General features: G+C 40.3%; 1 protein-coding gene across 1 annotated transcript in view; it reads left to right on the top strand.

Moving 5' to 3' along the window:
- LOC133462183 (ALK tyrosine kinase receptor-like) overlaps positions 1 to 16,187 on the top strand; it is a 62,646-nt gene that overhangs the window by 29,676 nt on the left and 16,783 nt on the right. Inside the window, exons 5-8 of the mRNA XM_061743325.1 lie at positions 403 to 493; positions 2,057 to 2,121; positions 2,215 to 2,344; positions 5,183 to 5,280. Coding sequence (XP_061599309.1) covers positions 403 to 493; positions 2,057 to 2,121; positions 2,215 to 2,344; positions 5,183 to 5,280 — 384 coding nt within the window. The remainder of the gene's footprint in view (positions 1 to 402; positions 494 to 2,056; positions 2,122 to 2,214; positions 2,345 to 5,182; positions 5,281 to 16,187) is intronic.

Genomic DNA, 16,187 nt, shown 5'->3' with positions numbered 1-16,187 from the left:
ATTAATCCCCGTCCAGAGTTCTGCAAGTAATGAATCGACTGAAACTCCCACAAAGAGCAACGTCTAAACTTTAACTTTGTGTCAAGCTTCACCATTTCCCACTTTCACTTCTTTGCTAGGACACATACTTTCCTGTGTGAGATGAAAAGTTGGAGAAGTCTTAATTCAGAACATTAATGAGCATTTCAGCCACTCTTTATAAAGTAAATTCATATTGATTTATTCCCTGCTCTCATTCTTTGAAGCATCACTTAGATCCACAGGAAGCTCTTATTTAGGTCACGTCTTGCTGGTTTTTGCTTCACAAGTCTTCATCTTACAGAGTTAATCTCAATTCTTCCGCTAAATGATGGATGGAATAATGTAAGTGCTGTGTTAAGAGATGTGTGCTTGGGTCCGAAGGGGTCTGGGTCACGGTGCTTTCGGTGAGGTGTACGAGGGCCTGGCGGTCGGGATTCCAGGGGAGCCCAGTCCACTGCAGGTGGCAGTAAAGGTGAGGGAAAACTGAAGACTTTGATGAAACCAAACTGTGCTTATATGGAGGCATTAAATAAATACAAACCGTCATACAGGTGCTCATTTTATGGTGCTAATATGACCTCAAATAACACCTGAAAGTACTGCTGCACTGCAATTAAACAAAGCATTTTAGAATTCATAGCACTAAGGCCCAATCCCAATACACCCCCTACTTTCTACCACTAGCCCTCCATCACTACCACTACCCCTGAAAAAGAAGCCACAGATTTTCAATTCAATTGGGAAGGGACAGTGTACATTCATATACATTTAGAATTAAAAATGCAAATGCACCCAATTTTAGCTACAGAGCTAGTTTCCATTGGCAGTCCCCCGGCTAAAAATATAAAACAGAGACGCATTTTAGGGCACTTGAAATCTTCCCAGGGCCCTGTCCCAATACTCCCCCTACTCCTACTTTCAGCACCACCCCTAAAATCAGGAAGCTGAGAGCCAAAAGCTGTTTTAATTTCAGCTGTAGCGCTGTTAATATGCCACTTTATTAAGTTTTAATATTTTTTCAGGCGTAAAAGTAACCGTTAAGATCCCCAACCTGGGCTCAGTTTATCCAAATAACACCTGTTAAGAAATTTGATCCGATCTTTTCGGAGATGATAAGAGCTCGGAGCAGCAGCAGCCCAAGAACAGACGTGATCGCCAGGTCAACCTGCACCGTCGTCCCGGGGGAGAAACCTGCAGTTCTGTGGAGAATTACCGCTGGCTGAAATAAATCATTTAGGAAGATAAATGTTGGTTTAATAGATGAAATCTAACAGTTGTAGCTACGCCTGTTAAGAAATTCGCTCCGAAGATTTTGGGATTTCTGCCTGCCGGCTCCAGAGCTGATTTATGGTTCCACGTTAAATCGACGCAGAGCCTACGGCGTAGGGTACGTAACCTACGCCGTAGGCTCTGCGTTGGTGTAACGCAGAACCATAAATCAGTCTTTATTCTGGCGTGATCTTTGCAACAACGGGCAAACGAGTGATTATGTGCATTCACTGAGTGAATATTATGAAAGTAAAATATATATTTCTCGCTAGAAATGTAATCAAAACGCATTTTTATGCAGAAACTAACTCAAAATATTGATTTTATTCACTAAAAAATAAGAAATGTCCGCCATGTTTTTTTTTTTATTAAGTCCGCAAATGACGACGAAAAGCATTCTGGGAAATTTTTCTGGCCCTAGATCAACTAGTGTGCATCCGAAATCCCTCGATCCGTAGAGACAGATTCATAGCCACTACACTAGTTTTCTTCACTACCCCTAGGTGGAAACAGGAATTGGGACACCACTACCCTCACGGGAACGCGCAAAATTTAGGGGTAGGGCTGAAAACTAGGAGTAGGGGGAGTATTGGGACAGGGCCTATATGGAGGCATTAAATAACTACAAACCGTTATAGAGGTGCTAATTTTATGGTGCTAATATGACCTCAAATAACACCTGAAAGTGCTTTAGTACTGCTGCACTGCAATTAAACAAAGCATGTTAGCATTCATAGCACTAATACTTGGTTTCTATTCCCCCCAGACACTTCCTGAGGTTTGCTCTGAACAAGACGAGCTGGACTTCCTCATGGAGGCTCTCATCATCAGGTACCGAGTGCTTGCCTGATTCACACTGACGTCTCTGCCAAAGTGCCAACGAAGCCTGATCTGATGCACCTTTCTGTGTTGCTGACACTGCAGCAAGTTCAGCCACCAGAACATCGTCCGCTGCATCGGAGTGAGTCTGCAGGCCATGCCCCGGTTCATCCTGCTGGAGCTGATGGCCGGAGGAGACCTGAAGACCTTCCTGAGGGAGACCAGGCCCCGGCTGGTGAGGCTCCCGGCTGCGTCCGACGCATTTGCATGCATTGTGCATCCGCTCATCTCATCAGCGCAACTCCGGCTTTGAAGTCATAACCAACAGTTGCTCATTTACACATCACAAAGGTGTTTTGTGTTAATAGCGTCAACATTCATTCATCTATATGTGAGCTCACATCATGAAGTGTCCTCAGGGACACCTTCTCCTCCTGCTCTTTAGCTGCTAAATGCTCCCCTTTGTTCGCCAACTACATGCAAACGGCCTGATTAGGAACCGCTAATGTGCCTTTTTAGAGCCTTTTTAGAGCCTTTTTACTGATGGTGCAGGAACATCACAGCGTGAGCGGGGAGAGTCAGAAGGTTTCAGCCAGGTAACAAAACTGGTGATAAATATGTGCAACAAAGCCAACAGGAGCTGCAGGACCAGCTGATTATTTCCTCATAACTTCATCTGACCCATTTCACACTAAGTCTGTTCCCATTAAGGCCACGTTTACACGTAGCCGGGTATTTACAAAAACGGATATTTTCCCCTCTACGTTTTCAAAAATATCCTCGTTTACACGGACCCGCATGAAAACGCTGTTAACGTCATGCCAGCCAATCAGAATCCTGGAAAAAACATCAACAAATGACACGTGTAACTTCCAGTTAAGGCTGATTTATGGTTCCGCGTTACACCAACGCAGAGCCTACGGCGTAGGGTACGCGGCGACGCACACCGTACGGCGCACATCGCCGCGTGCCCTACGCCGTAGGCTCTGCGTCGATTTAACGCGGGACCATAATTCAGGCTTTACTTCCAAGACGGAACGAGAGTCTTTCGTTTGGAGTGACAGAGAAGTGGAGTTACTTTTAAGTGTGACTTTAGAATATAAAACGAAATTTATGGTGTTCGGTGGTGCTAGAACTAATTGTGAAATTAAATAGAAGCTAAGTGGAGTTGAAATTGAAAGAGTATATGAAAATACATTTTTGGGAGTAATTATAGATCATAAACTTTGTTGGAAGCCACATATACATTATATTAAGCAGAAATTGTCTAAATCTATTGGTATAATTTACAAAACAAGGGATCTGTTGGATAAAAAATGTCTGCACATACTGTATTTCTCTCTTATCATGCCATACATGTCATATTGTGTGGAGGTTTGGGGGAATACGTATAGAACTTATATAGACCCTATAGTTAAACTCCAGAAAAGAGCTGTAAGAATAATAAATAAAGTTTCTTATCGTGACACTACTAATAAATTATTTGTAGAGTCATGCATATTAAAATTCATAGATATTGTATATTTAAAAACATTAGAAATTGTGTTTCGAGTTAAGAATAATAGCCTTCCTGCTTGTTTTCAGCATTTCTTTAAATTAAGAGAAACAAATTATAATTTAAGAAGGCTGTGGGTCTTTGAAAGATGTCGTGTGAGGACTAATGTTAAATATAGATGTGTTTCATTTTTGGGAGTCAAATTATGGAATCAACTTAGTGATGAAGTGAAACTGTGTAAATCTCTGTTGAATTTTAAAAAAATATTGAAAAGTAAAATAATTAAGGATTACAATGCTAAATAATTGGAGTATAATTTGGTTAAGCAGAACAATTTAAAGGGAAATTTCTCTTTTTGTTTCTTTTCATATTGCAGATAATCTGGGTTTTCTGTTGGAAAGTACAGGGTAGGCAAATATAAGCTTTGGCTTCAGCCTATTCCTTTTTCGGTTACAGAGTTTATTATTATTTTTTGTGTGAAACTGATGAGTGTAAATTTGTATGAAAGTGTTTGTCATTTACACACACACACACACACACACAGTTTGAATTGCAAATAATGTAATGTAACCAAAATAAACAATTAATTCATTCATTCATTCATTCATTCATTCATTCATATAAAACGGTCAAAAAAAAGGTCAAATACAAGAAAATATTGACGGTGGCCAAACTAATTGTAAACACAGGTCGCACACATGACGCTGGTGACGTTTCTGGTGCATAATGTGACGTTCTGAAGCCTAAATCTCCGTTTTCCTCTGTTTAGACGCAAACGTGAAAACTGAGTTTTTGAAAATCTCCATCTCCAGTTTTCAGAAATGATCGTTTTTGGGGGCTTTGAGCTTCGTTCTCATGTAAACGAACGGCCAAAACGCATGAAAACGCCACCGTTTTTGCTCCGTGTAAACGGGACCTAAATGTTTTAAACGTTGCAGATTTGAAGATTTAAAAAAAAAAACAGTCTCAGTATACAGGACTGTCTCAGAAAATTAGAATATTGTGATAAAGTCCTTTATTTTCTGTAATGCAAAAATGTCATACATTCTGGATTCATTACAAATCAACTGAAATATTGCAAGCCTTTTATTATTTCAATATTGCTGATCATGGTTTACAGCTTAAGAAAACTCAATATTTCAGTTGATTTGTAATGAATCCAGAATGTATGACATTTTAGTTTTTTTAATTGCATTACAGAAAATAAAGAACTTTATCACAATATTTTAATTTTCTGAGACAGTCCTGTATAGTATATAAAAAGGTTTTACTCTTTAAGTGCGTCAGGGCGGATGGAAACATCTGTGGATTAGTCGACGTCTTGATCCAAACATAACTGAAGAGGATTTTTCTATGAAATAGTTTTGTTTTTATATTGGAAACACAGTTACTTGCATGTTGTTTGGGATGTTTAATAAGAAATATTGATTAGAATCCCTTTAAGCTGTTTTTACTGGCAGACTCTCTGGATTCTCTGAACCTCGTGCTAATGTTTGATGTTGGAATCCACCAGCTTTTCAAATGAGCCTCAGATATACTGACTAATATCTAATTCTGTCTGTTCTCTTGCTTGTTTAGGAGCAACCATCCAGCCTGACCATGGTGGACCTTCTCAACGTGGCCAGAGACATCGCTAAGGGATGCCAGTATCTGGAGGAGAACCAGTTTATACACAGGTACTCCACAAGATCCTGTTCGTTTGATTGTTTGTCTGTTTTCTCTGCATTTGCATCCAGAAAACCAGTTGGTTTAATGAGACAAAAAAGAGGAAACGCAGCTCATGGTTGTGGAAGAATTTAATTAACTCCGCCTCAGGAGTCGTCTTATCGAAACAGATCAGAGAAAAGCAGAGTAGCGTAAACAGTCGGGTATACGCGGCGTCGGTGCTCATATCCTCCTCACATATGGGACCAAAAGAGCCTTCGGTAAACAGTTGGTGGAACTCATCTGTCCACACGTACCCCGAGTTATGAATCGGCCTCTTCTGTCCAAGTGGAACATATGGAGCCCGCATGGCTCATGCCTTTTGTACGATAGCAGAAAGGACAAGTGAAGAGTTTAGCGTCAGATCTGCCAGATGGGGCGGCCAGCTTGGCTTTTTAATGCTCTACGTTGGAGCCGCATGTCAACAGAGAACATCACTGTCACTGTGGTTGACGGAGGAAGAGGGTGCTGAAGGATCTCTTTTACTTGTGTACAGATTTCTCCTCACGGAAAGTCAAAAGCTAAAAAACAACTTTACATGTGGACAATAAACGCCACATAAGGGATGCCCCGATACCATTTTTTCACACCGAGTACGAGTATTTCAATTTGTGTACTTGCTGATACGATACTTCTACCACAAAAATAACTAGGCTAAAAATGCGATGAAAAATGCAATGAATTGGAAGGCAGGTTTTATTTGCAACAGATACATTCAATACAAATAAATAAAATGAGTAGAATAACTATTTTAAACAAAAAAAATAATCTTTTTGTGTAAATATAAAGTCTCCACACTGGCACTGTCTTCACATTTAACCCTTGTGCTGTCTCCGGGTCAAGGAAGGAAGGAAGGAAGGAAGGAAGGAAGGAAGGAAGGAAGGAAGGAAGGAAGGAAGGAAGGAAGGAAGGAAGGAAGGAAGGAAGGAAGGAAGGAAGGAAGGAAGGAAGGAAGGAAGGAAGGAAGGAAGGAAGGAAGGAAGGAAGGAAGGAAGGAAGGAAGGAAGGAAGGAAGGAAGGAAGGAAGGAAGGAAGGAAGGAAGGAAGGAAGGAAGGAAGGAAGGAAGGAAGGAAGGAAAAAAGGAAGGAAGGGAAAAAGGAAGGAAGGAAGGGAAAAAGGAAGGAAGGAAGGAAGGAAGGAAGGAAGGAAGGAAGGAAGGAAGGAAGGAAGGAAGGAAGGAAGGAAGGAAGGAAGGAAGGAAGGAAGGAAGGATAATTAGGTCATTTTGACCCGAAGACAGTACAAGGGTTAAGAAAATATCAAACATATAACATATCAATGAAACATCATATCGCGGCTCGAGTGCGTGGAGAAGACGGTGAAATCCTTCGTCTTCTCCAGCTGACAGTGGCTGATCATCCAGCGCTAGATAACGGGTTAGAGCCTCCGTTATTTTAACGGCCCGTGGGTCGTCTCTTGCCATTGTCTGTCGCTCTTGCAGAACCTGAGCTAATGTTGCTGTTGTGTTCTTGCAGTAGCATTAGCAAACTCTGTATACTCAGCTTTATGATGCGTCTTGAGATGTTTTATCAAGTTGCCGGTATTAAACGATGTATTCTCCTTTCCTCCTCTTGACACCTTAGCAGCACGTAGCTTGCAGTTTGCCTGGCTTCTGTCGTCGTCCCTTATTTTGAAATATGTCCACACTGCTGACGTCCCGCTGGCATTAATTGTCGCTATCTTGTCACTCTCTTCTTATCACCACGCTGACTGTGGCTCAACATCTCCCCCTAGAGCAGGGGTCAGCAACCCAAAACGTTGAAAGAGCCATATTGGACCAAAAACACAAAAAACTAGTATGTCTGGAGCCGCAAAAAATGACTGAGTCTTGTATCAGCCTTAGAATGAAGGAACACATGCTGCATGTTTCTATATTAGTTAGAACTGGGGGGAGATGTTTTTTTCATTATGTACTTCGAGAAAAAAGTCAAAATGTTGAGAAAAAAGTCAAAATGTTGAGAAAAAAGTCTAAATGTCGAGGAAATAGTAAAAATTTCATGAAAAAAGTCGAAATGTCGAGAAAAAAGTTGAAATTTCGAGATTAATGTTGAAGTACAATCTAGAGAAAAAAGTTGAAATGTTGAGAAAAAAGTCAAAATTTCGAGAAAAAAGTTGAAATGTCGAGATTAAAAAGGAAAGGAAAAAGGAAGAAAAAAAGAGAAAAAAGGAAAAAGAGAAGAAAAAAGGAAAATTAGAAAAAAAGGAAGAAAAAAAAGAAAAAAGAAGAAAAAAGGAAAAAGGAAGAAGAAAAGGGAAAAAAAGAAGAAAAAAAGAAATAAAAAGAGAAAAAAGGAAAGAAAAGAAGAAAAAGAGGAAAAAAAGGTAGAGAAAAAAAGGAAAAAAAGAAAAAAAAAGAGAAAAAAGGAAAAAAAGAAAAAAAAGAAGAAAAAGAGGAAAAAAAAGGTCAAACATTTTTTGAAAAAGCTCCAGGAGCCACTAGGGCGGCGCTATAGAGCCGCATGCGGCTCTGGACCCGCGGGTTGCCTATCAAATGTTGCCCACTCCCCCTCTAACGGAATTCTTCACCTGCGGCTCTCGGGGTTCTGCCCAACCCGATCTTCCTCCTGCAGGTCGGTAATAACATCCTCCTCATGCCATCCCTGAGGTTAATTTAAGTTTTATGGAGGCTTGTTTACTTGAGGTTAAGTAAAGGACAGTGATCGTATGAAGGAGTTTTCTCTGTGATTACGAGGTTAGATGATGAGCTCCGACGTGCTTAAACAGGCTGACTCCCAGAACTCTGACAAAAATGTAAACTTCCTTTGTTGTGCTTTAGTTTACTGCTGCGTTGGTGTGTATCTGTTTTATGGACGGTGCATCATGCAGCGATCCTCTAACATTAGTCTATTTTCCAACATAGTGTCAAGTGTAACTACTGGGGAGGAAGCTCCGCCGCTCTGCTGAGGAGCTGGGTAGTTAAATGCAACAGCGGGTGTTAAGTTGGACTAATAACACAGATTGTTCTCTAAGGCCTGCAGTGAAATGAGTCTTTAAGCTGCACTTAAATTTTACTGTAAATAAGGTCTACAATGTGAGGCCGGTTAAACACAGCCTGCCCTCGCCTCACTGTGCTACATCTACACCAGTGTGTCTCTCCCTGCAGCTTCAGCTGCCAGTCTGCAAGAGTGGTAATACATTTCAGAACGTGTCCTTGTCTCCAAGACAGAAAAACTAAAGTTTAGTTCAAATAAGATTTGCATACACATTGTTTTTCTACTGATTTCAGACGTTTCAGAAGAGCAACATAACTCCATAATTCCTTGTTTGTACACACATTTCTGGCCAATAAAGCTGATTCTGACCCAGGACTGCTTTGGATTACAGGACTGTCTCAGAAAATTAGAATATTGTGATAAAGTTCTTTATTTTCTGTAATGCAAAAATGTCATACATTCTGGATTCATTACAAATCAACTGAAATATTGCAAGCATTTTATTATTTTAATATTGCTGATCATGGCTTACAGCTCAAGAAAACTCAAATATCCTATCTCAAAAAATTAGAATATTCTGGGAATCTTAATCTTAAACTGTAAGCCATAATCAGCAATATTAAAATAATAAAAGGCTTGCAATATTTCAGTTGATTTGTAATGAATCCAGAATGTATGACATTTTTGTTTTTTTAATTGCATTACAGAAAATAAAGAACTTTATCATAATATTCTAATTTTCTGAGACAGTCCTGTATGTCTGAGGTGAACTAACGTTACTAGTGGTAACATTCCCTCACAGACAGGAACAGTGAAAGGATTCAGTAGCTGCTCCATGAACCCTGAGCTGGACCCCTACGTTCACTCAGTGACTACGTTTACATGCAGTCAAAATTCGGGTTAAGGTCAATATTCCGGTTACTGAAACATTCAGAATAATCCGTTTACATGTGTGAGCAAACGGGGTTATCCCTGTATACATGGTAATTAATCATATGGGATATCTGGATCAAACCAGCGACGCACGGAGAACGTCATGATGCAATTCCCGTCAATTTCCGCTTTCTCTTCCTGTATCCAAATCCAAAACAACCACAATAACAGCAGCACGGCGGATAATCAACAGCCCAGTAGAAGTCTACAAATGCCAAAATGTTCATATCTTTCATTACATTTATGAAGTGATTAGTCTCCTCCTGGCCTTCCGTTTCGCCGTGTTTATAAGAACTTCCTGGACTCAAAAGACCAAGATTCCTTGCAAAAAGAACATGCGCAGAAAACAAATTCCTGTTCCGTTTGATGGGGATATCCCGTTAGGCGTGATGACCAAATATTCAGGTTTTAGTTTAGTTTATTTATTTGCACATAAAAAAAATTTACAACTGCCAAAAATTCAGACAAAAAGTATGTAGAGAAAAAAAGGAAACAACAAAAAAAAAAGTAATACAATGTAACAGAAAAAATGTGCAGGAGGAACCAAAAAAACCCATAAGGGCTTGTCGAGTGGTCCTTCTATAATGAAACAAACAATATCTACAGAGATATGTAAAACATAGAACGATTGCGGAGAATAAGCTAAATTAATAGAAAAACAGGAATCTGATGAGGGTTTGCAGAGAAGTTCTGGAAATTAGTTGTTCATTTTTGCTAAGCTGAGTTAGCAAAAAAGTTGTGATTTGTTTTTTGAAATTATTTGTGCTCGAGCATTCTCTAATATTGAGTGGTAAGGTGTTCCAATAAAAGACCTCTGAACCTAACTGAAAATTGGGAAAAAGTAGTCCTGAAAAAGATGGGATGGAGATTGTTTGCAGACCTAGTATGTGATGAATTTGGGAATTGAATTGAAATAAAGAATGAAAACCGGTTGGAAGTAGCTTGTGGATGGATTGATAGACAAAAAGACAAATCTGAAAAACATTTACAGCAGAAATAGGGAAAATACTTTGGCATTGGAACAATGGGATGGATCTAGTAAGTCTAATGGAAAATGTAATCATTTTGATAAAAATGGGGTTAGAAAAGGAGTAACCCAGGGGTCATATTCAGGTTTTTAAAAACCGGAATATGAGCAAATTCTGGTTATTCAAAGGGGTTATTGGTGTTTACATGGCCGTGCAAAACCGGGTTATTGCTAATATTCCGGTTAGAAAAAGGGTTATTGACTGCGTGTAAACGTAGTCACTGTTTTCAGTTTGTTGCCAGTGTTAAGAAATAGTGTTGGAATGGCCAACCCGTTGCCATAGTAACTGTTGAGTTCTGGTGTTGTTCTTGTAAACTTATACATACTTATCATTTGACACGTTTCCATTCAGTTCATCCATCGGTTATCTATAACACTCCTGCCTGGTCAGGGTCATAGGGATATGCTGGAGCCTGTCCGGGTTCTCCGGGCCTGGATCGGGTGCCAGTTCGTCGCAGGGCAGAGCTAAACCAGTTTATTCTCCATCCTAGTCTGCCTGCATTTCATCAAGTCACACAGGTGCTTCAAGAAATTGCCTGCGATCCCAGCCCACCTGAGGTCACCTTCTATTTGGACTGAACTTCAGAATCAATAGGCCCACTAGTACCTGTGGAGGTGTTCAATTAGGTTGATTAAGTTCAGCTCACTCCACCCATTGATCCAGACATCCATTCATTCATCATTTGTGCGCATGGACACATTTTTGTTATCCTTCCATTAAAGAAAAACAGCACACTGGTCACTGTAATAACTAGAAACGGACAAAAAAGGATCATGAATAGTCGTTTGACTAAAGGAAATCAGATGTTGCTTTTTGATTGTGGATTAGCAGAATCATAAATAAACTAATTAAACTGTCCTGGACTAAATTGATGAAACTCTCAACTAATATTTCACTGCACAACCTTGTGTGGCCGTCACTGCAGTCAAGTACCTGTAGACAGGTATTTAGCTCCACTCCTCGTGACCTAACTGCTCCAGTTGTCTCAGGCTGGAAGGGGATCTTCTCCAGACTGCATGTCTCAGCTTTTTTGACAGATGTTCAGTAGTATTTAGATTAAAGTTCATAGAACACCAAAAAACCAAAAAGTTAAAGTCCTTGAATTACTGTTGTTGTCATTTTTATACTAAATTTTATTTTTTTATTTATCCTTTATTTATCCAGGAGATACATTGAGATACAATATCTCTTCTGCCTGGGAGTCCTGGTCAAAATGGCAGCAGAAAAATAAATTCAGTTTCATATAAAAGAAAATACATACAAGGACAAGTAACTTTACAAAAAAATAAAAACATATCAAAACAAGAAACAAACAAACATAAAACATACAAGGATCAGAAAGCTAAAAAGAATTCATGACAAATAATGACACTTGATTAAAAACAATGACATTGTTCTGTGAAAACTGATTTTAACATATGTTTGAACATGTTAAGAGAAGGTAAATATTTCAAGTTGAGTATGTGTTGTAGCTCATTCCAAGCTTGCGCTGCATAAAAGGAAAAGGCCGATTTACCAAGTCTGTTCCAGTGCTTGGGACCATGAGGAGGATTTTCTCTGATGATCTAGTGTTATAGCTACTAGAGTAATATTTTAATAAATTGGATATGTACAGCGGTAGTTTACCCAGTAATGCTTTTGCAATAAATATTAACATATGTGATTCTCTCCTATTTTGAATACTTTGATTTCAGAGCGGATTTGCGAGTGAGTGGTTTTGAAGTAGGAGAAGTTTAATACTTTAATACTTTAAAGCGTTTCTGACACACTGAAGTGGGGCAACCATAAACAGTTAGAATTCCTGTCTTTAAAGGCCCTCCGATTACGTGGACCTGGTCTATTACTTCATCCTCATTGTGTCGTTTCTTATCCAATTTAATCAAACTGTGGAGACCGAACACCAAGGCGACGTGTTCCTGTCGACTGAGTCGTGGAGCTCGTGCTCTGGTCTCCATCACCGCCGCTGATTCATCTCCAGGCCTTTCTCGTCTCATCTTCCAGCTGCAGCTCAGTGTCACATGATGTTATTCTCATGTTAAATCTTGCTTATTTATCTCGGTTATTTATTGGTCCTGGTGCGCACTCGTCTCCAGACGGAGGAGGAGTGGAGCGCTTGCAAAATCATTTATTAAGAAGTTAGGAAAGTTGGATGCCCGAGGAGATGACTGCAGAGTCCGTGTGGGCTCAGGGTTTTTGTTTTTTCTTTCTAACTAACAAGAGGAGAGCCTATTTTCTCTAAAAATTCAATTCAATTCCATTATACTTTATTAATACCCAAAGGGCAAATGTATGTTGCAGTAAATTACATCTGGCTGCATAAGTTGAAGGAGCGTACAGTGTGTCAGCTCCATCCTCTTGTAGCGTCGGTGTTGCAGAGCGGGACGAGGAGAGTTTATTTCAGCAACAAGGGAATTCAAGGTGCTTCACATAATGAAAACATGAAAATTAAAGACAAAAAAATGTTTGAGTTACAGTGCATTGGCAGAATAAATAAGGGAGGGAGGAAGGAAGGAAGGAAGGAAGGAAGGAAGGAAGGAAGGAAGGAAGGAAGGAAGGAAGGAAGGAATGGAAAAAAGAGGAAGGGAAGAAGGAAGGAGAGAGCAGGAGGAAAGAAGGGAAAAAAGAAGGAAGGAAGGAAGGAAGGAAGGAAGGAAGGAAGGAAGGAAGGAAGGAAGGAAGGAAGGAAGGAAGGAAGGAAGGAAGGAAGGAAGGAAGGAAGGAAGGAAGGAAGGAAGGAAGGAAGGAAGGAAGGAAGGAAGGAAGGAAGGAAGGAAGGAAGGAAGGAAGGAAGGAAGGAAGGAAGGAAGGAAGGAAGGAAGGAAGGAAGGAAGGAAGGAAGGAAGGAAGGAAGGAAGGAAGGAACGAAGGAACGAAGGGAAAAAGGAAGGAAGGAAGGAACGAACGAACGAAGGGAAAAAGGAAGGAAGGAACGAACGAAGGGAAAAAGGAAGGAGAGAGCAGGAGAAAGGAAGGATAGAAGGAAGGAAAGAAGAAGGGAAGAAGGAAGGAGAATTAGGTCATTTTGACCCGAAGACAGCACAAGGGTTAAGATTTGAGATGAGTCTTTAATTTAGCACTTTCCCAGATTGTTCTTGGTCTGATGACGGCCGTCTTCCAGGTCTGGGGGAAAACACCTGACAAAAGGGCTGAGTTTACTATTTAAATCAGATCAGATGCCAAACTTTCTTGAAGAAAATATGGAAACAAGAGATGAGTTTAGCTGATCCATAATATCCTCCAGGTTTATCGTGGATTTGGGTAAAATTGTTACATTTTTTCCAAATTGGTTTTAATTGAAAACAGTAAAAAAAAGTTGGCAAACTCATGTCAGGCCCTTGTAGAGTGGAGTTCAGATGCTACTGACACAGGCGGTTCATTAACCGGCCCACAGTAGTGTTGTTGATGTCTATGTTGATGATTTCAGAAAAGAAGGATCCTCCTGCATCCCTCAGTTGGGGATTGTATCTGTGAAGTGTCTCTTTATAAATATCAGAGTGGAGCTGGAGTCCAGTCTTTTTAGCAGTTTTCCACGGAGATTTCTTCTTGCCAGAGGCAAACTTCACCTTAGTGGGAGCAATGATACTGTATCTGAAATGTTAGAGTGGAGGTTAGTAGTTAATTTACTGAGTTACAGAGTAGACTTGGTCAAAGGTTTCTGTTGAGTTCTCCTTAAAAAAATGTTTTTTTATGACGTCTCGTTCGGCTACGTCAGGGGTCGGCAACCTAAAATGTGGAAAGAGCCATATTGGACCAAAAACACAAAAAACAAATATGTCTGGAGCCGCAAAAAATGAAAAGTCTTGTATGTATAAGCCTTAGAATGAAGGCAAATGGCGAGAGGCGAAATGTCAAGAAAAAGTCGAAATGTCGAGTAAAACATTTGAAATGTCGAGATTAATGTTGAAGTACAATCTCGAGAAAAAAGTCGAAATTTCAAGAAAAAAGTCAAAACGTTGATAAAAAAGTCGAAATTTCGAGAAAAACATTTGAAATGTCGAGATTAATGTTGAAGTACAATTTCGAGAAAAAAGTTGAAACGTCGAGAAAAAAGTCGGAATTTCAAGAAAAAAGTTGAAATGTCGAGAAAAAAGTCAAAATTTCGAGAAAAAAGTTGAAATTGTCGAGAAAAAAGTCAAAATTTCGAGAAAAAAGTCGAAATGATGAGAACAAAGTCGAAATGTCGAGAACAAAGTCGAAATGTCGAGGAAATACTCAGAATTTTGTGAAAAAAGTCAAATACCCAGATTAAAAAGGAAAGGAAAAGAGAAAAAGGCAAAAAAGAAAAAAAAAGGAAAAAGAAAAAAAGGAAAAGAGAATAAAACAAGAGAAAAAAAGAGAAAAAAAAAGAAAGAAAAAAGGAGAAAAAAGGTCATACATTTTTGAAAAAGCTCCAGGGAGCCACTAGGGCGGCGCTAAAGAGCCACATCTAGAGCCGTGGGTTGCCGACCCCCCGGCTACGTAGTTGGATTCCAATCCACACAAGGTCTTTCACGTTTGGGGGTCCTCCGTTGGGGCTGAGACCCCCTCCACTCGGTGTCCTATTGGCGTCTGGGGAGACTCCACAAGTGCTGATGTGAAAAAGCATTCACATCTCCATCATATGTGAGAGAGAAGTCTCTGTCTGCGGCCCCAGAAAAAGACTTTCTAGTCGTCCTCCGTGGTCCGTCCTTATCTCAGCCAGGCCAGCAGTAGCAGTTGTCCTTCGGAGCGCCGTCTTATCAGTTGTTGATTTCCTCGCCTTCTGTTCTTGGCAGAGGCTGCTGGTGTCTGATTCACAGAATAAAAAATGTTTGAGGGGAACAGCTGTACCCCAGATTTATTAAGACAGAATCCATTTCCCTTAAAAAGATGTCTGCATTCCCAGGAAATGTTGAAATTGTCCGGAAAGTTCCCTTATTGTGCAGCATACATATCTTTAAGCCATTTCTGAGCATCAGCATCCCGCTGAATCTGCTGAAAAACACCTTGGTGTTGAGGCTCTTAATCTTGTCCAGCACATAAATAAAGTCCTGTTTGATTGTTGCTTTACAACACCAAGTTCTCCTGTGTGCAGGATGAGGTTTGTCACTGGATGCTCATCAGCAATCATCAGTATTTTCTCTGAGACGTCAGACACCATGCCAGTGGTGAACAGAGTACTTTGGAGACTTTCTTGCTGCAAATCATTTGATGTCACTCACCGCTCCTTCACCGACTATCGGGGTTTAAAGCCCAGTGGCCGGCTCTTTCTGATGCCATTTAGAGTTTAAAACGGGCCGCAAGGTATTTCTACTGCTCCACCACCACCACTTCTAATACCATTATGATAACGGCGCTTGACTCATTCCTGCTCCTCTTAAAATCGGCAATCATCTCCTTTGTCTTGTTCAGAATGAAGATGAGATGCTTGTTCCCACAGCACACCTCAAATGGTCCATTTCATTTCATTTCATTTGTTTATTTGGAAGGGACAGATACAGAAAACATAGACAGACATAAATGGCTATCTGATACCTGTATCATAGCGTTTATAGCGCATGCTAATTTGCAACACTTGTCCCTAACAGGGCTCACATCACAATTAAAAGAAAGGAGTTAGATACTGATATCGGTATCGGGGCCGATACTGCCCTCATATACTCGTACTCGTACTCGCAAAAAGTCTCCGATACCACGCACCGATACTTCATTGTTGTTGTAGTTAGCGCCACTAGGGGGAGATGTTCCCCGGGTGAGTCTGCAGCCTGGCTGAGCAGCAGCCACAGAGCTGCTGCTCAGCCAACTGTTCTATGTTTCAGTTTGGTCTATCTTCCTTAATTATACAGACTGGACGGTTGAGTATTACCCTTACTCACAGGGAACTTTATTAAACACTCCACATAACTCACAATACAACATAAACAATCCCATTGTTACATTCCGGTTAGCCGCGTTAGCCGCGCCGACAGCTTGCAGTCTGCCTTGCTTTTGTCGTCGTCCCTTATTTTGAAATATGTCCACCCTGC

Source organism: Cololabis saira, chromosome 16 (genome assembly GCF_033807715.1).
Source record: "Cololabis saira isolate AMF1-May2022 chromosome 16, fColSai1.1, whole genome shotgun sequence".
Lineage (NCBI taxonomy): Eukaryota > Metazoa > Chordata > Actinopteri > Beloniformes > Belonidae > Cololabis > Cololabis saira.
The sequence above is the reverse complement of the archived record's forward strand: the minus strand, read 5'-3'. Positions and strand labels throughout refer to the sequence as shown.